The sequence below is a fragment of the Ptychodera flava genome, chromosome 3, assembly GCF_041260155.1.
Source record: "Ptychodera flava strain L36383 chromosome 3, AS_Pfla_20210202, whole genome shotgun sequence".
NCBI lineage: Eukaryota > Metazoa > Hemichordata > Enteropneusta > Ptychoderidae > Ptychodera > Ptychodera flava.
In genome coordinates this window covers 21209529-21229714 of record NC_091930.1, presented here as the reverse complement: position 1 = coordinate 21229714, position 20186 = coordinate 21209529, and the positions used below count along the sequence as shown (strand labels likewise).

The following is a 20186-nucleotide window of genomic DNA, read 5'->3' as shown; positions in this document are numbered from 1 at the left end:
GATGTGTCGAAATCTTGGAGATGGAGACCAAAATACGCAATGCTGTCGACCAGGGCCACAATATTTTTATTCTTGGCCAAGTAGGGACCGGCAAAACGCGCCTCATTAAGGGACTGGACACAAATTACAGGGGGGGGGGGTGGGCCGGTGTTTTTTTGGGGTGGGTCGCCATTTTTCGCGCAAGCATTTTTGAAGGGTCATAAAATTTTGTGCAAGCCTATGGGGGAGGGTCACCTTTTTTCATGCATCAAAGCTGAAATTGCATGTGCACGTTATGGAATACTGAAAAAAGAAAAAATACCTCCTGGCACTTTCATTTTCTGCCATTACCATTTTCAGCGCGCCCTTCGGGCGCAAATTTGAGGTATAATAAACAATGTATTGATGATCCAAGCAGCCACATTGATTTAAGTTGTCATGATTTCTACTTATTCAACACTATTGTGCATAACTGTCCCCTATAATGACTCTTTCAATAACAATTTGGGAGATTACTTATTTGACATCATTCTCCCATTGACAATACATTGGGTATAGGTCGGTGTCAAACGTTCATGTCGCTGTATGTACATTTTTTAAAAATTTTTGAGGACATTGACAGAATACAAACTGTTCAGAATAGTGCATAGTGTCATCAATAACAACTAGAAGCTTCAGGTCGAACAACTTTTGAATAACAATTTAGGATCAGATAACCTATGAGTTATTTGTAGTTTCCTCATAGCCTACAATGTATAGTGAATCAACATTTTGGTGAAATTCCAAAATCAAATTTCTTGCACAACCATGGACTTGAAACCACTCTAGTCTAATCATGAATATTAATACTAATAATTAGGTGTACATAAATGCACAGGTTTACCAAGTTTTGTATTGGAAAAAAATTATTCATAGTTTCATCATAGACTGCCATGTATAGTGAATGGACATTTCAGTGAAATTCCAAAATCAAATTTCTTGCACACCCATTGACTTGAAACTACTCTAGTCTAATCATGAACATTAATACCAATAATCAAGTGTACATAAATGCACAGATTTTCCTATTTTTGTATTGGAAAAAAATCATTCATAGTTTCATCATAGACTGCCATGTATAGTAAATCGACATTTAAGTGATATGCCAAAATCAAATTTCTTGCACAACCATTGACTTGAAACCACTCTAGTCTAATCATGAACATTAGTACCAATAATTGAGTGTACATAAATGCACAGATTTACCTATTTTTGTATTGGAAAAAATTATTCATAGGGTTTCACCATAGACTGCCATGTATAGTGAATCAACATTTCGGTGAAATTCCAAAATCAAATTTCTTGCACACACATGGACTTGTAACCACTCTAGTCTAATTAAGAACATAAATATCAATAATCAAGCATACATAAATACACAGATTTGCCAAGTTTTGTATTTAAAAAAAATTATTCATAGTTTCGTCATAGACTACAATGTATAATGGATCAACATTTTATGCGAAATTCCAAAAACAAAATTATTGTACACAGATGCACGTGTTACCACCCTCTTCTAATCAAGCACAATTATGTCAATTATTCAGGGTCCATATATGCACAAATAGTGCAAATTTTTAATTCTGAAAATTTTTTGACAGTTTTATCATAGACTCCCATGTATAGTTTTGTCATAGACTCCCATGTATAGTGGATCAACATTTTGACAGAAATTCCAAAATCAAATATCTTGTTCACATGTGCACTTGTTAACAACCCATGCTAATCAAGTATATCGATATCAGTTATTAACACTTTCACCGCGGGAGGCCAACGGCCAGACTGCGTAAACGCGCCAAGAACGTACGCATTTATATGCGTTCGATATACGTTGACTTTGTCTGATCTACATCATGTTTGTTGACTATTTCCTCAAGCCTAGCGTTGCGTACGAGGTAGAGGTCAAACCTAAATGAGCATGCGCGTCAAATTTGTAAACAAATGCCGCCATACTCGGTCATTTCTTCGCCGGGATTTGTAAGGATCGTGTGAGCGGTTGTTGTTTTTCTGTCAGAGAGTATTTAAAAATGGCGATGCAGGCACAGTTTAACAACGATTAAGCCCTTGAGCATGTTTTTCTAGACAGTGATGGTGGAATTGTTACTGATTTTGAAACTGAACTCGACGGAGATAGCGGAAGTCAAATTTCAAATTACAACTCTAATACCAAACTTGAACATGTTCCCGAACCAGTTGAGCAAAGACAGAGATTGCAAGCAAAACAGGCAGGTAGGCAAGCTGAGCGTGCTGAGAGAAAAGTGCTACAAAGGGCCGGTGACCGACGTCACAAACGTTGATGGGGTATCCTGTGGAGGTTGTACGACACCAATCTATCAATGACAATTACACATCGGACTTGCTACCAGTATATAAGCTTATATATAATATAGCTCTCTTTTGAATGTCGGATGATACCTGTTGTTCGAAGATGAACTTGTAATAAATATGCATATTAACCTCATTTATGTGGAATATGTTTCAGAGTATGTTTCCCCCCTACTGAATTTGAGTTAATAAAACGTATTTAGTACTTTTTAAAGTGTTACGCTGAAAAAAAATACATTTATATATTGAAATAACAAAAAAATGCAACATTTTTTGAATTTTTTTGTAAAATCCAATATGGCCGCCATGATCACGTGATCTTCTAGGTGTGTCACATGACTTTTTGTGCATTTTTATGATGCTCTGTCATATTGCAATACTCACTGAAAAAATTGTCCCGAATACTCTGATAATTACAAAGATACAGCTCATGCATGTAAATCAATATTTATAAGGCCATATTTCCATAGAAAACTACGCACAGGAAAGCACGTATAAAAATTAATTACGCAGTGAAAGTGTTAAACATCTGTATATGAACAGATATAGCTAGTTTTATACTGGAAAATACACCTTCGTAGTTTTCTTATAGTCGACTACATGTATAGTGAATCAACATTATCGATAAAATCTAAAAATTACATTTTTTGTACAAGCATGCACTTTTTACCTGCCACTTCAAGCAAAGTACATTTACATGAATAACACACATATGATTTGATATTTTTTGGACAACGCGTTATATCGGCCACATTTTGCCTTCCTTTCGGGAGGGCGACTTAAAAAGTATAGCAAGTCAGAAGGGGGTCTTTAACACATTGCGGGGTTTTTTGGGGGGTATTGAGTAACAGGGGAGGGTCACTTATTTTCATGCATGGATAAGGGGGAGGGTCACTAATTTTTGTGCATGAACTTTTGAAGGGTCACTATTTTTTACGCAGCGGTTTTTCGAAAAACACCGGCCCACCCCCTCCCCCTGTAATTTATGTCCAGTCCCTAAATTTAGCGGTTGCGGGGTCACGGGTTCATGTGGAATGCAAATGAACCCGCACTGCACTATGGGAAAGAATGTAGTTATCCAAATGGCTGCTGTACGTAACAGCCTGATGAACGGGGCTACCAGAGAGTTTTTGGCCGGTATCGAGACTAAATGCTAGTTTGCATTCTTGAAACTTGAGCGTTAAAGGCAAGAGGTATTTCGATATCGGTGTAGACCTTTTATTTGACTGTAAACCCCGTATTTTAGTGTCATTTTCATTCCGGAGGGCAAAACCGTGTCACACCTTCCAATCTCTCTCTATGCATGTACACCGGCAACTCCGGACACCTGTGCTACACCGCCTACCTCTGTGAACACTTGTCCGCGATGTATAAGGTCTTTGTTGGTCGTAAAATAGTCGTTCTGGAATGAAAATTTGTGAACAACCCAGCCGATTCTTATATTGTTTTAACGTTCCTCTCAACACTTCCGGACAACTTATCTGATGCATACCATACTTCACACCTTCCACTTCTTTCACCAGGTTGAAGGTTGCAGTGAGCGCTAATGTGTAGACAATGCATGCAACAGGCTGAACAGCTGGTAGCTACGCAGAGTGTGTGAACTAAAGGATGGCGGGAATATTTTAGAGCGTATAGCGGGGAGAATCAAAGCGTAGCGGGGAGAGGCGAAAGCGTAGCGGGACCGCTACGCTAAAATGGCCTGGGAGAACACTGCAGTTTTATAGTTTTATCAATGTAGTAACATTTAAACTGTTCATGCAGTCACTGATCATGTTCCTCAAAGAATTTTCTCTTTCTCTTCAGCCGTTTTGGCTTAGTGTAATAGTAATGTAGTTTGCTATAGCTGCGGGCCACAAACCAGGAAAAAAAAGGGTGACGCGCTGTTGTTCAAGTGACGCGCGCGCTGACCAGAAACATGTTATGGATGGCGAAGTATTTGAGCACTCAGCTGCCCGGTAAACACTGAGCGTTGGACTTCGACCAAAGGTAAAACGAGCATGCGCGAAAAGTTTCAAGATCTCCGCTTGTTCTCATTATTGGACACTAGCGCGCTTTGTATTTAGGGTAGTTTCGAGACACCCAAACATTTGTCCCGCGCTGTCACATTGCCTGAATGGACGGTAGCTGCGGATTGAGGGGAGCCGACATCTACGAATCAACTGCGAATGAAAATAGGGTTAGAACGGCAACTGATATGAAAAAGAAACTTGAGAAGAGAAGAAAACCAGTCAAACCTCGGTCAGGACCATGGATAAATTAGTAACACAAAATGTTTGTCTGTGCAAGGAGGTAGAAGTGAGATTCCATGATGGTGTAACTAGATGTTAGACGGGGAGCTTAGTCGGTCGATCATAAATTTGTCGTTCGACAAACTGCCGATTGAAATTAAATCTTCAGCGAATTTGCCAATTTTTAAATTTTTCTTGAAAAAGATTCATAATAAACTCTCGGCAAACTTAATGAATTATTACTGATAGTTTTCTTTGATGCTCCATGAACAATGCTCTGCACAGTCACACATTGTATTTTCACCCAGACCACAAAATGACGATTATCTGCAGTACGTTAAAATATAAGTATTTATCAAGAGAAACATCAGAAGTATCACAATACCAGTATCAGTTTTTAGCTCCCATAGCCATATGTATATATGGCAATGGAAGCTATTCTTATAGGCTAGGGAAATGTCTGTATGTATGTATGTATGTATGTATGTCTGTATGTCTGTGTGTCTGTATGTCTGTATGTCTGTCCGTCAACATCAAAAACTCCAAAACCGCTATACATTTCATCTTGATATTTGGTGTGTACATGGATGATGAGCTGTAGATGAGATTTTGTTCAAATGAAGTTGTCATTGCCAAAAATATGCAAATTAAGTGAAAAAATGTAAAAACAGTCAAAATTGAAAAACTCAATAACCACTGAGCAGATTACATGAAAAATTAGCATGTAAGTACTTTGGGCTGACATGAAATGATTGTGCACATCTTGGGTCAGTATCTTGGACTTGCTATTTTTCATGAATTTTTTTGTAATTTTCTCCCATTTTTGGTCAAAAAATCTCCTGCTCTGAAACCACAAGTCCGATTGATTTGAAACTTGGTATGGAAGTGCATAGGAGTGACCTTTCCCAAATTTGGGCAAATCGTGGTGAAATTTGCGTATTTTTAGTTTACACGTCCATAGACTCCCATGTATAAGGCAGATCTCCATAGACTCCCATGTATAAGGCCACGAAAAATAAAAATTTAGTTTCTCATCGTATTCATATTGCAAAAAGGATGCAGTGACACAATTTTTAGTCCCCACGGATGAAGTCCAGTGAGCTTATAGATTGGGTCATGTCCGTCTGTTCGTCCATCCGTGAGTCCATCCGTTCACGCAGATATCTCGGATATTTTGACAAAATGTCATGTGACCTTGATGACCTTTGATCTCAAATATACATATTTGTCCATAACTCAGTAACCACAAGTGCTACCACCCTTCATATATGGTATGATGGGACAGCTTATGACGCCACATATTGTACCTCATTAATTATGCACATATCTAATTTTGAGCGAGCCAATAGAGCTAGAGGTCTGATTTTTGGTATACAGGGATAACTTAGCAAAACAATTTTTTTGACAAAATGTCATGTGACCTCGGTGACCTTTGACCTCAAATATACATATTTGTCCATAACTCAGTAACCACAAGTGCTACACCCTTCATGTATGGTATGATGGGACAGCTTATGACGCCACATATTGTACCTCATTAATTATGTACATATCTAATTTTGAGCGAGCCAATAGAGCTAGAGGTCTGATTTTTGGTATATGGTGATAACTTAGCAAAACAATTTTTTTGACAAAATGTCACGTGACCTCGGTGACCTTTGACCTCAAATATACATATTTGTCCATAACTCAGTAACCATAAGTGCTACACCCTTCATGTATGGTATGATTGGACACCTTATGACGCCACATATTGTACCTCATTAATTATGCGCACATCTAATTTTGAGCGAGCCAATAGAGCTAGAGGTCTGATTTTTGGTATATGGGGATAATTAGCAATGCAATTTTTTTTGACAAAATGTCACGTGACCTCGGTGACCTTTGATCTCAAATATACATATTTGTCCATAACTCAGTAACCACAAGTGCTACAGCCTTCATGTATGGTATGATGGGACAGCTTATGACGCCACATATTGTACCTCATTAATTATGCGCATATCTAATTTTGAGCGAGCCGATAGAGCTAGAGGTCTGATTTTTGGTATAAAGGGATAACTTAGCAATACAATTTTTTTGACAAAATGTCACGTGACCTCGGTGACCTTTGACCTCAAATATACATATTTGTCCATAACTCAGTAACCACAAGTGCTACACCCTTCATGTATGGTATGATGGGACAGCTTATGACGCCACATATTGTACCTCATTAATTATGCACATATCTAATTTTGAGCGAGCCAATAGAGCTAGAGGTCTGATTTTTGGTATATAGGGATAACTTAGCAAAACAATTTTTTTGACAAAATGTCACGTAACCTCGGTGACCTTTGATCTCAAATATACATATTTTCCATAACTCGGTAACCACAAGTGCTACACCCTTCATGTTTGGTATGATTGGACACCTTATGACGCCACATACTGTACCTCAATAATTATGCGCATATATCATTCTGAACGAGCCAATAGAGCTGGATGTCTGATTTTTGGTATATAGGGATAACTATAGGAGAGAAATTTTTTGACCAAATGTCATGTGACCTCGATGACCTTTTACCTAAAATATATGTTTATGTCAATAAATAAGTAACCACAAGTGCTATATCCTTTGTATTTAGTAGGATGGGAGACCTTATGACAACACACGCTTTACCTCATTAATTATGTACACATCTAATTCTGGGCAAGCAAATAGAGGTAGAGATCTGATTTTTTGGCATATAGGGATTAATTAGCAATATAATTTTTTTTTTCAAAATGTCATGTGACCTCGATGACCTTTGACCTTGATTATACATATATATGCATATTTCAGTAACCACAAGTTCTATACCCTCCAATTTTGATAGGATATTAGACCTTAAGATGTCACATCTTGTACCTCATTTATAATGCGCATATGTATTTCTTGGCTGGCCAATACTGCTAGAGGTCTTATCTTTTTTCCCGATTTAGAACCATAACTTAGACATGCCTCATGTGTTTCAAATTGGGAACAACGACATTGACCTATGTGCCCATAGATCTCAACATATACACTCCAGGGATACTTCTGAATGACCACATTTTCCTGCCCCATCAAGACTAATACTCCTATTACAAGTGGGGACTATGTCATTGTAAATGACTTGTTGAGTTAATGTTTGTATCACAGTATTCGATATATCTAATTCTGTATTTTTTCCATTTTATTTTCTGAATAATTACTTTAAACATATTTCACTGTACATTTCATTTAAGTATTTTCACTTCATGCACTTTATCCCTTTCACACATGTTCAAATATCTGACCAGAGAACAAACACTAAATAGTCCAGGATGGGAGCTACAGTGTCATTGACGCTATTTTTACTTACACATTTAAATTTGCAGTTTTACAGAGACACTGAATATTTATGGGTACCCTCTGTGACTGAATGAAGGTGGTTGTAGACTCTCCGACGTTCTGATCACTGATTTGCTTTGAAACGATTTCACAGCAGGACACGGTATGATAACTTCAGCTAGAAACGTGACCTTTCAATGACCTTCAAGTTCACAGTGTTTTCCAAATATGGAGTATGAAAAATAGCAGACGGTAAGATTTCAAGCATCTGAAAGCAAATATTAATGACCGCCTGATAATTCATTTGGTCAATAATTGACTACACATGGAGAGTAATGGTTTGTGTAACAATGTACTTCACAGTTTTTTACTGATTGCTGATTAATATTCAAGAGCCTAACTGATTAATATTCAAGTGCCGGCTTATCAAATGGCTCACTATATTGACATAAGGATAATCATCAGTACCAAATTTGAAGGTTACAAACATTCATAAGCCGTGATGAATTTTGATGCAGATATGTATCTATCGCAAATGTGTATCAAAATTTCAGTGTCCGGCGTATTTAAAATACTACGTATAAAATGGTTAAAAAAACATTTGTTTGAATACGCTTTTGTCTCTGTGATTTCTCCACATCTCATATCATGAATACATTTATTGTTTAATCCTTCATTCAGTACCAGAAGTGTTGGTTGAAATTTGGTGGGGTGAGGATTACATAATTCGAACCTACTAATTTTACAACTTTGGGAAAGCCTTGGTTACCGCAGAAGATGTTCAATGTTTCAAACGCGTCCGTTTTGATCTTAAAATGTTGTTTTAAGAGCAATTTTTGCGCATATTTTATCATAGATTTGATAACTTACTGACATGCCAGATTTTTATTGTTGATCATAATTAGTTTGCCGTCAGGTTTCGACGGAGCTCGGACAACAAAAGAGCAACATATATAAATGTTACACTGAATAAGGTCGATACATTCACTTCCTAGAACAGAAAGGAAAATGAAACGAAAACTTCTGCCGGAGACATATGCATCTAATCTTGTTTTTCAATTTTGTATTGTTGCCTATGCGTGGTCTGACCTCAAAAATGGCATATTCGACGGTTGTCAGGATGGGTCTACCTCTGATGTGTTTATGCATTTGCTGTCGGATGCAGGTTTTTGTTCGGGTTTCATACTCGCACTTGCTGTGGAAATGTCGACAGATATTATGTATGATAATATCAACAGCATTGCCAATTTGACGCCCTAATCAACAATATAACACGCAAACTGATAACAATGCTGAAATTCCTCATATCAGGAATTTGTAATAAAGTTAGCGATTGTCACTGTATCTGACTGTAAGAAGGCGTTACGGCGTCGTTCTGAAGAGCTGCAGTCAGTGGTTTGCACGCGTACCGCTGTTCGTCTCCCAGCAAATTTGATTAAAAGCTATATGGTGTGTTTACATGTGATATAACTCATTATTGTAAATAGTCAATAACCTAACCACTGTACACTTGGAGGGATCGACTTGTGGTTGACTGTGTCATTGAAGGATTAAAGCACCAAATGCGCCGGTTACTACACCCTTATTTACGATGACGCTATCTGCTTGACGCACACTGACCGTGACCTTGACGATTAACTAAAATAACTTGTTGCTTGTTCAGTGTCAAAACAGTTGTTAATTATTGGCTTGACTAAATTAAACCAGCCGATGTCCTTTAAAACAATACTGAACAACCAAAAAAATACAACATTTTTCTGTGAAATCGTGAACACGCTCTACCTTTACGCATGGCGAGGACAGGGCTCAAAGAACACATTGTTTCATAGGCCTGTTAACTTTGACCAGTACTTATGGTTCGTAGGTTGCCTTACGCTGAGGCAAGTATTAATCAAATCAAATACCATTATAACATATAAGTAGCACAGACTAATAACTTTAACTGTTATCTTCTATCAAGGTTATATATGATTGTAAAAATGTGTGCAGGAAAGAAAATCCAGCATGCATTCCATGATATCGTGTTCGGTAATAAAGTGCGAATCAATCATTGACAAAATATACAGAAATGTGCTTAATTTGTTTCGTAAGAACATTTTACACTTTCGTGAGTTTAAGTAACACTTAATTCTGATGTCTCTTGAAAAGTTTGAAATGTGTAAAATTCAAATGAGTTCTATGGCTGCTTGAGTCAACGCCGCCACAATCAGTGGCTATGATTTACATTGTAGATAGAGTTAATAATTAACTACCACTGTCACAGGTTCTTTCCCAAAACGACAACAAGGTTGTACACATATTTATGTGCCGAGTATTTTCTAGATTCTTTGCGTTGAAATCTAGAAATCGCTCTGAAGTAACATCAGACTCTTTCGCTGTTCAGATTGTGATCTGTCGCGGATGTTCACCCGAGATTAGTTATGGCAAATTCAGAAGCAGGACCGAGTACGTCCGACCCCGGAGTCGGCGTACCCGCACAACTGTTGAGTGGCAATGGCGACCAACACAGCAGAGGTACTACAGCGCAACCAGACAGGTAGGCGAGTAACGTCAATGTCTTCATTGGTTTGCATGTATGATGGTGTCTCTTTTTACATCTATCCATTATTGTAGTCTTATACACCGATGTCTTTCTCAATATTGTCTGAAAGAATGGCGCTCAAGTATAACTACTTAACCGGGTCATTGAACCACCTTTTGATAACAAAGGTTGATCTAGGACAATATGACTTTAGATGCCGACCGTCCTGCCTTGTTTGCTAGGTGGCGTACGAGGCCTATCTAAATATTAAATCCAGGAAATAGAAAAAATATTCCTAGTAGTATAGTTCAAGACTGAGTGCCGAACGTCTTTTGGGTTGGAAGCAGTGGCCGACTGGTTTTGTGTGAGGCCTATCAGCTAGGAGATGTTGCCGTGAGTGTGTGGGGGTTCGAATCCCGTTTGGGTTTTAGTAAAATTTTATATTTGATAAGTCCAAAGATAAATTGACCGATTCTGATATAAACTTGATGGTGGTGCCATACCACCTGTTGTTTTGCAAATGGGTAATGAATCTTTTTTCCCCAAAGGGTGGTCTGCTGCTTGCAAACTGCCTATTTTTATGATGTCATTTTAGTTTTGACAAAATGTTTGGGTTTTTGTTGTTTGTTTTTCCATTTAGCTGCAAACATTACGGAAAACGGAAGAATGTTAATTTGATGTTAGTTTGTGCAATGCACTATAAGTTTGATGATTATGAGATCACGAATCAGACACACTACTACAAGAGATTTGTGATTTTGGTGGTATTCGTCTTTATTGTACTCTTGCTTGACATGATTGATAACAGATATATGGTTGCCCAGAGTGTTTGATATAATGCTCCAAAATTTAGGCTAGACTGTGATGTCTTTAGGCAATGATTATGGCATTGTTCCTGTAAGATTCATGCTTGCTTGTAGGTTTGTAAAGCAATATTTTTTTTTCAGTAAGAACTCTTAGAGTTGGCTGTAAAAATGTAATCAATACTCGGCACGAAAGGACAAAATACCACATCTTTGTAAGCATTACGAGCTTTTCTTCCCGAAAATTACCGAGGACATTTAACTGTTTCTCGTTAGTAAAATACATGCTACTGATTTTGATATTCGTTATGTCATCCAAAAGGTGAAATCACATGCAGGTTGTGGTACCGAGAACGAAACGGACGAACAGCACAAAAGCGTAGAGAGTGTCCGCTATATTGCCTTTCGCCATCCTTCAATGGTAATTCGTAGTTCTATGAGTATGCAAGTAGATAACAGACTTAAAATATTTTAATTAGATTGAAAATTAATATGCATATCACACTATGATTTTCAGGGCCATAATTGGGGATTTTGACCATTAGTGCAGAATTTGAAAGCATAATTCGAAGTTTCATTTTCTCTTTAGTGGGCACATTTTGTTCTTGTCGTTACAGAACGGTCCCTGACAATGCATTAATTGTATGTGAACGCTGGGGAAGTTCCATCGAGGGAGGTGTTACCGATGCCCTTCATCTCGTGATACGGCTTCTTCAAGATCGAGGCATAACGGTTAACTGCACAGCTTTATACGCGTCAAAGCAAGAAAACGAACACGCAAGGCAACTCGGCGTGAAGCTTTTGCTGCCTAAAAAAAGGGCATTATGCAGTTTTTAGAACCGAATCACTACTGGTTGCATTTCTATAATCATTTCTACCCGCAGGTATTGAGCTTGACAAACGTCAAATATGTATTCAGCTTTGGCATTATAACTTCAAATGCTGCCAAAGCAATGGTTAGGAAAAACTTTCCAACTGCTTCGTTTTACATCATTAATGTATTTGGCAGAGATAGCATAACACCGGTCATCGTCGGCTGTAGCAAAGACGAACTTGATTTTCGTCGAGAAATTTTAGAAGCAGACATGATGCGAACCAAGGCAATACTTTCGATAGGACACAGCATATTTCATGAGTATCGTCGTCGTTACCCTGGACAACACGCACAGAGAGACATCCCCCATGATTGATGAAAGTTACTTCGGACTGAAATGTGACGCAACATTTCATAAAGGAAAAGAAGTCTTCCAGATTTTCGATCATCCAAGACTATGAGATAGATGACATTACGAAGGATAGCACTGTTGTACGTGCTATTGCTAAAGTTGCCGAGTATTGGCATGAGTTGCAAGAAACGCCGCCAGTCTGGAAAATTATCGGTGTATCACCTGGCAAAGAGAACAAACTTAAAGCTCGGTTAGAGAAGAACTCCAGGCTGAAAGTCATCCCATCTTCAAGGCGCAGTCCTGAAGAACTGGACAAGGAACTCCGTAGTTCCATCTTGTATGGTCTTACCATCGACCACAAACTACGTGAACCTCACTTTGGCGGCTATGTGCGCAGCAATACCAGTGATCTACCCTCAAGAGTCTCAAAGCTACGAGTTTGCGAGTGATCATATACATTTATTGGGAGAAGAAACACTCAGCGTTGACATGGAATCGAACCCCGAGTTGTTAGCGAGGAAGATAATTCGTGTTATGCAGAAGAACAAAACAGCTGTAAAACACGCGAAAAGAATCAAACACAAGATCAAAAATGTTGTCGCTCGAGCACTTCAAAATATCAACGAAAACTGCCTCTCAGATGAATGTGACACTGACATCGATCGCGACTCAAGAACAGATGAATACCCTTCTCCAGAGGATTCAAACAAAGGTATATATTGTCGTGAATTATAAACTTAAAATAATTACATCTAAAAGAGGCGGACCAAAGTCTGCTGTTGAGTCATCCCCACTAAGCAAATAGAATGCATATGGACTTAAGTTTTCCTCTTACATGTACCTGTTAATTGTCATATCAATCCGAGATACATTCTGTTCAATGGGACAAAGTCGGCCATTTTTGCAAGTATTTTGTTTGGTACGAGATACTACTTACATTGTTTGACATGTTGAAGATAGAGAGTGTATGGGTCAATATATATATTTGACATCGGTTTATAGCATGATAAATGAAACCATCGCTAGAATCATGAATAAATGGTGATGACCATTTATTTTCTTGCGTTGGTTTCATGAATAATGTATCTTTCAAAATGTCAAGCAATAGAAGTTGCATCTGGTATCAAACAAAGTTCATGAAAAATGGCCAACTTTGTCCCTTAAAAGTTTAGTACAATGTACCTTATGCTAACCAAACAAACAAAAATGTGCGATCTCCCTTTTTCAAGGAAACCGATTCCAACAAGTGTAAATTATAAAGATGCTTTTAATAAGTTTTTTGGGTTTATTATCTTATGACATATTACTTTTATTTAGGAGACGAGACAAAGAAGACGAAGTGTGCATCTGTAGGTACCACCGATAACAAACTCAAAGCCAGTGATGATGGGACAGAAGGAAGAATACAAGAAGAGCAGGGTGAGAGTACAGATTAGTTTGCCAAGAAAGCGTTATATCAACAATTTTAATAAGATACTGAATTGTTCTTTTCTGCAATATTAACTTAGGGCAAAAGTGCCCAGGGGCAAATCATCATCGATACAATCTAAAGTCAAAAATATAAATTACTCGATTATTTAAACTTACATTTCCACAATTTTTGAACTCTGGTGTGTTCTGGCAACAAAATTGTAGTAAGATGTTTTATATATTTCATATTAATACTTATTGTACAGCAGGTAGCAATATGCTAGAAGATGAGCATGGCAGGGTGCACAGGTCAATGGGAAGTTGTGACAAGTTTTCTTCTGTTACAAGAAAAAGAAAACGAAAAAGAACACCTGGAGATATTGAAAGTAAGGCATGCTCATATAGAAGCTGCATTGCTGTACAAAAACATTTGCCGCTTATATGTTTTTTTTTCCTATTTTTTACCACATTGTTAGCTGCTTTATTCTTTTGTTCAGTCAGTATTTATTCGCGCTATCACTCTGGCAATGGTGACCATTCAGCTGATAATAAAATTCTATGCTTGAATCTTTACAGGCAAGGCGACAGATGAAAGGACAACAAGTACTAGCGAGTTTAAGAAACCATCTGATGTTTCACCAAGACAGTGCAAAAAGTCTACAAAGAAGCGCAAAAGACGGGAATTACAAGCCACAGGTATCTTTACACTTGTAACATGGTGTTTCCGACATAAATATTTATTAAATGCATGACGTCAAACTCTTCGATGTTGAATGTCATATATCTACAGTAGAATTCATTTGTACACGAGAGCCGTATTTAAAAAGATCACCCTGCAGTACACTGCAAATGCCATATTACTGAAATTGGTAAAAACAGAAAACAGGTCAACAAAAATACCTCGACATCATTTTGTTTTTCATATATATCGATATTAACCTACTGCCCATCCCCTACCACCCAAGTTATATATATATATATATATATATATATATATATATATATATATATATATATATATATATATATATATATATATATATATATATATATATATATGTATGTATGTATATAGGTCACAGTGACGCTATTTTTAGTTTTGGTTGGAAAAACAATTGCCCTTGTAATGTTGATGTCAGACACATATAATTAATATTGACATTGATTGGTTGATTACATATGAAATGTCGTCGTGTGCTTTTTACGATCTCAAGTGTTGTCATATCAGACTTAGAGAACAAGTTGCCGTATGTATACTTGGACAACAGTAAATATGGTTAGTGTTGTTTATATATCAAAAGGGAAAATTATGGAAGAGCCCTCGACATCAGGTGTGCGAGAAGAGTCAGCGGGTATTTGCCATATTAGAGAACGAAAAGCAACCAGAAAGCGGAAAAGTAAAGAGTTCAAACATATAGGTAACTGTCAGGAAAATCTTGATCTTTTTCTCCGTTCAAACAATTTTTTATAACAATATTACAGTTTTTGCAAACAGAATCGTTCCATGGGCAAGGAGTAGATGAACTTGTATCGTCGTAAATGAGCTGAACTGTCAAAACAAAATAAAATGGTCGTCTATCTTGCACTGATATGTCTGGTAACACTAAGAGTAGATTGAATAAAATATTGAATAGTTTCAGGGTGATAAATTGCGTCATCGTTTTAAAATATTTATATGCGCTTTTGTGAAACGACGTGGTTTATAGTTTGTAGAGCTATTTGCTTGTTGAAATGTAGATGTCATAATTTATATAATAATAATTTTGAAAAATAGATTTCTTTCATTAAATAAAAGATACTCTACACTAGGATTAATAAAAGATAACAGGATGCAAGTTTCTAGAAAGAAGATATCGTGACAAAAAAGTAAAGTAAAATAAGAGACAACTTTGTACTCCCCTTTTAAACATGTATCTGCATTTTGTTCCTGAATGTCTAGAAGCGGAACAGAAAAAGAGAAGAGTGCCCTCGTCTGAAAAACGGAAGAGGATTCACATTCTTGCTCACATTGGAAAAGAAAGCGTCAGAGGAAACGGAAGCGAGACCGAAGTGAGTATTCCGTTAGTAATGTCTGTTGAACACTTTATGATGTAATGAGGAAGACAATGTAAACATTAATGCCGCATCTGGTTCTAATCTGTTAATTTCAACATGCCTTCGAATATCGCAATGAATCTACCCATCAAATGAAGTTTTGTTTTCGCTTGTAATAGATGTGTAGCCCCTTTCAACACATCGTTGTTAAACTACACATATTAAACATGAAATAAAAGTACAATATGAAGGTGGCAAGTGATAACTGACATTAGCTTTGCCGGATGACGTTCTTTTTGTTGTGATTAAAATGCGTGCGTAAGTATATCTAAATTATTTCATATATTCATCAAGGTTACTTTACTTTATTGAGGAACACTTATATCTTATCTGAACTTGTAAACCTGTTAACATCCGTGCTTTATACTATAGCTACATTAACCATCCTGCCTTTGTAAAATAACACTAAATGATGTTAGATTGATCTCACAACGCGAAAAAAATCACTGTAAAACATTGGTGCGAATAGGTTTTATTTATGGTTGGCACCAAGAGAACACACGCTTTTTACAATAAAAAATTTCAAAAAATACTGCAACCCTAAGATCGTTGCTGAACAAAAAATACATTTTGTTCATACAGAGCAAAAGAGAAGGTCTGGTGAACAGGAACCATTCAGTCTCGTCAGTGGTGACAGAAGAGGAGAGGAAAAGAAAGCAAAAGGTTTCATCAAATTTCCTAAACGTTAGTGTTAAAGTCGTAGTAGTAGAAGTAGAAGTGGTAGTATTTGTGCCGCTGCTGCTACTACTACAATTACTACTAGTACTTCTACTCAGAATCGATTGAACTTGATACTTAGTCGACTGAAGATAGTAGCATAATGGCTTCACTAACATATCATTAAGTAAAACGGCCAACTATGACATCATTCGTTGAATATTGTGGTGTGTTTTGATTGTAAACTTGACATTATTTTATATTTATTTATCTTTGCTAATTATAGTGTAAAATCATATATATCTTTCAGTACAAGAGAACATTAGAGAGAGTCTCTCAAAACCTAAGAAAAAGAAACACAGCGGAAAGCAAGATGGTAGTTTACAGGGTAAGTCGATTGCTTATTTTGTTTCTGGAACGTCATTCTCTTCTTGAATATTATATAGTCATAAATAGAACCCCCCCTGAATATTTACAAGAATGATTCTTATGCAAGCGAAATACATGTATATCAATATTATTGTTACGATGTGCCAAATCAATAAATGCTTGCCTATCCCAGAAAATGTACTCACAAGGGAGATAAATTAATTTCAAGGGAAATAGGTAAACAGTACAATTATTTTATGAAAAAAAGTGATCAATTTAGTTAATTATCACATGAACTGACCCGAATTCCCACCTGTGTGACGTAGAACAGGACGGATAAGAAATCCGAATTACCCTTATTGTACGTCATCAACCGGAACTTTTTTCTCGCAAGGTACCTCATACATGCGGGTCGCGACGTGAACATAAACCGATTTGTCGTGATCGATGCCGTGCTCTTGACATTTTTACAAAAAGGTGACCCGATAAATCCACAAATGGAAACATAGAAAGCATGTCCAGCGAAATTTCGAGTCGCTAAAACTCCCGGGCTAAAACTATAGCTGTTCCCGAGAATCGAATGGGGGTACCGCCCATCGTTTTATTTTCATGGCTTAGCTTCGTAACGTCGCCGCGAAAGTCGAGTCGCGTCGTAAGGCTCAATGTGGACGTATCTGGCGATCCCGGTTGGCGATAAACCTGAAATCTACACCTCAACGGAAGTTAAACTGAATAAATGAGTACAGTATAATCTTCGGGAAAGCGAGATAGGAGGCTTTTAGCATAAAGTCATTCGACTAACAACGATAAATTTCCTTCAACATACAAACAAAATCCGTAAATTCTTCTCGGAATCAAACCTGTAGCGGCGTAAGGCTGTAGCGAAGGCATCAGCTGTCGAGCTGTATATGCAGTGCAGCGCTGTGGAATCAGATGTACTTCGAAAGTTGACTCAGACAACACTCAAAACAGAGTTTCCGTCAAGTAAAATTAGGATGTATCTACGGGTGAGATATATGTCACTGTAAACATCAAAATCGGGATTTTTATCACGTTTATTAACGAGTTGACACCGGCATGCCAATGGCATAGACCGGTGACGGCAGCGTTGTGGGCATAAACATGCAGTGAGGTACACTCTGTGTGTCATCGAACGAATCTTTCGCGCTCGCCACTGTCGTAAACGTGTGATATTTTGAAAAGCCACGGAATCTTTGATAATGAGAATTGCTGTTTCGATCGTGTCGTTGCATTTACTTCATAAATCCATTTGTAAATAGTCTAAATAACTTGAATACTTGGCAATCCGTCGCTAGCACGATGAAAGTTATGTCCACCGATATCGATGGCCGACTTGCCTTGGCATCGGTACAGTGCGAGACAATGATCGACACGTTCACGTGCCCGAATCCATACGTTGGTGGGTGGAGATACCATTGGATGTATCCAATTTCAGGTTGATGGGATTTATGAATTAAGTATCTCCTGGGTGACGGACCGCATCACTCTTTAAATGAAAGTAGAACGCGTAAGTAAAACACAAATCGCGACGAAATTCATGCAATTTGTTACGATAATTTTGATTCATCTACGCCAAAAGAAAAATAAGAAGACTGTTCATGTGATAAATATATAATCCCATGGTATTTTCTCTGTTTGACGTTATCGTATACTCGTGTTTTTTCACGGAGCCGCACAAATTCTCGCCTTCGGCTCGAAGTTGTACGGCTCCGCGAAAAACACTCGTATACGATGACGTCAGAGAAAAATACCATGGGATTATATATAATTTTAAGTTATGTGTTTTTCTTATGTAACAGGGAAAAAGTTCTCAAAGGGTTTTGCAAAAGGCACACCAAGGACTGGCGCTCCATTTCCGCAAATCAAGAAATGTATAAAGGAAAGAAAACGTGAGTTCACTTTTCTCTTCGGATACTAATAGGAAATAACATAAATAGACCATGTAACCTAGGTATCCATACTCAATCATAGAAAAATATTTTATAAAATTTATTTTTTGTTTAAAAGATAACATAACTGTGACAAAATATCCACTTGCAAAGTGTCTGAGAGATAAACCGCAAATGTTCTTTTCTTATGCAAATACAAAACATTTTAAAAATATGTTCTAGTTTTAGCAGTCGTCACATTTGCTACATTGCTGAAAGGGGTTGTCATTTTTTTCTTTGTGATTCTTTCAACTAGCTGAAACTAATACGGAACCAGACACTGGTATATACTCGAAACTATGGAACAAGAAAAACAAACGAAAGAGAGCCAAGGGTAAGTATTTCTGAAAGTTCTATTATGCAAGACACATCGTAAATATATATATATAACCAAGGAAAACCTCATACATTACACAACATACACTCTAAAAAGTATCAAAGAAAAAAACTAAATAAACATTACACAATTCACACTCTATAAAAGTATTACTCAAAATTTAGTGTTTGATTACTGTCTTTGATAACTAATGTAACGTCCATAAAACACAATACACAACTGGACAAGTGCTGTTATATATTTTAGTGGTAAAATGACTATGTTCCATGTATAATTATAGGTGAACTTGCAATAAGAACAAGAATCGACCGCATCGTACCAAAAGATAATAACACAATCGAGGGGGTAGATGCTAATTTTTATTCTCAAAAGCGGACGAAAGAAAATTCTAAATTGGTTGAAAAGCAACTAAATCATCGCTTCAGGACCATGAAAGTGAAAGGTACCAAAGGCAATAGTATTTCGTACATCATGGATTGCAAGTCACAAGAAGATCTTGAATCTTTTATGGAAGACTATTCAACTGGACGTCTACATGGAATGATGGAGAGTACATTTTTATATAACGAATTGCTAGATGACATTGGAGCCATTTACATATCACTGGAAACTTCAATTGATTATGAAGAATATCTGTTGTGTGAAGAAGAGTTGGTTCACATGGCAGGTTGGTTGATTTTTTGCAATTTTATGAATTTCATTGACAAGTATGACAAAAAGTTTTCATTGACATCCATCCAAGTCTTGCAAAGATTCGTATAATAATTTTGGTGATACATTTCTTCCCGATATACTACCACTAATTTACCTGTTTTTCAGATGCAAATGTACACCAACTGGACTCAGGGGACCAAAATACTTCAGCTGGCAGCAACTTTACAGGGTTGATAGACCTTCAACAAATGTCTCATGAAGACATTGTTGAGCTAAATGACAAATTACTATCTGAGATAAATAAAACAAAGATACATA

At 37.2% G+C, this 20186-nt stretch overlaps 1 protein-coding gene across 1 annotated transcript; it reads left to right on the top strand.

The window, feature by feature from the left end:
- The first annotated feature begins 14100 nt into the window (after positions 1-14100).
- On the top strand, positions 14101-19772 carry LOC139129735 (G patch domain-containing protein 4-like). The gene is made up of 9 exons (XM_070695422.1): positions 14101-14194; positions 14385-14504; positions 15110-15226; positions 15748-15857; positions 16485-16565; positions 16870-16947; positions 18749-18838; positions 19134-19211; positions 19495-19772. Exons 1-7 carry the CDS (start codon positions 14122-14124, stop codon positions 18824-18826), a joined length of 657 nt encoding a protein of 218 aa, XP_070551523.1. The 5' UTR covers positions 14101-14121; the 3' UTR covers positions 18827-18838; positions 19134-19211; positions 19495-19772.
- Positions 19773-20186: the final 414 nt, after the last annotated feature.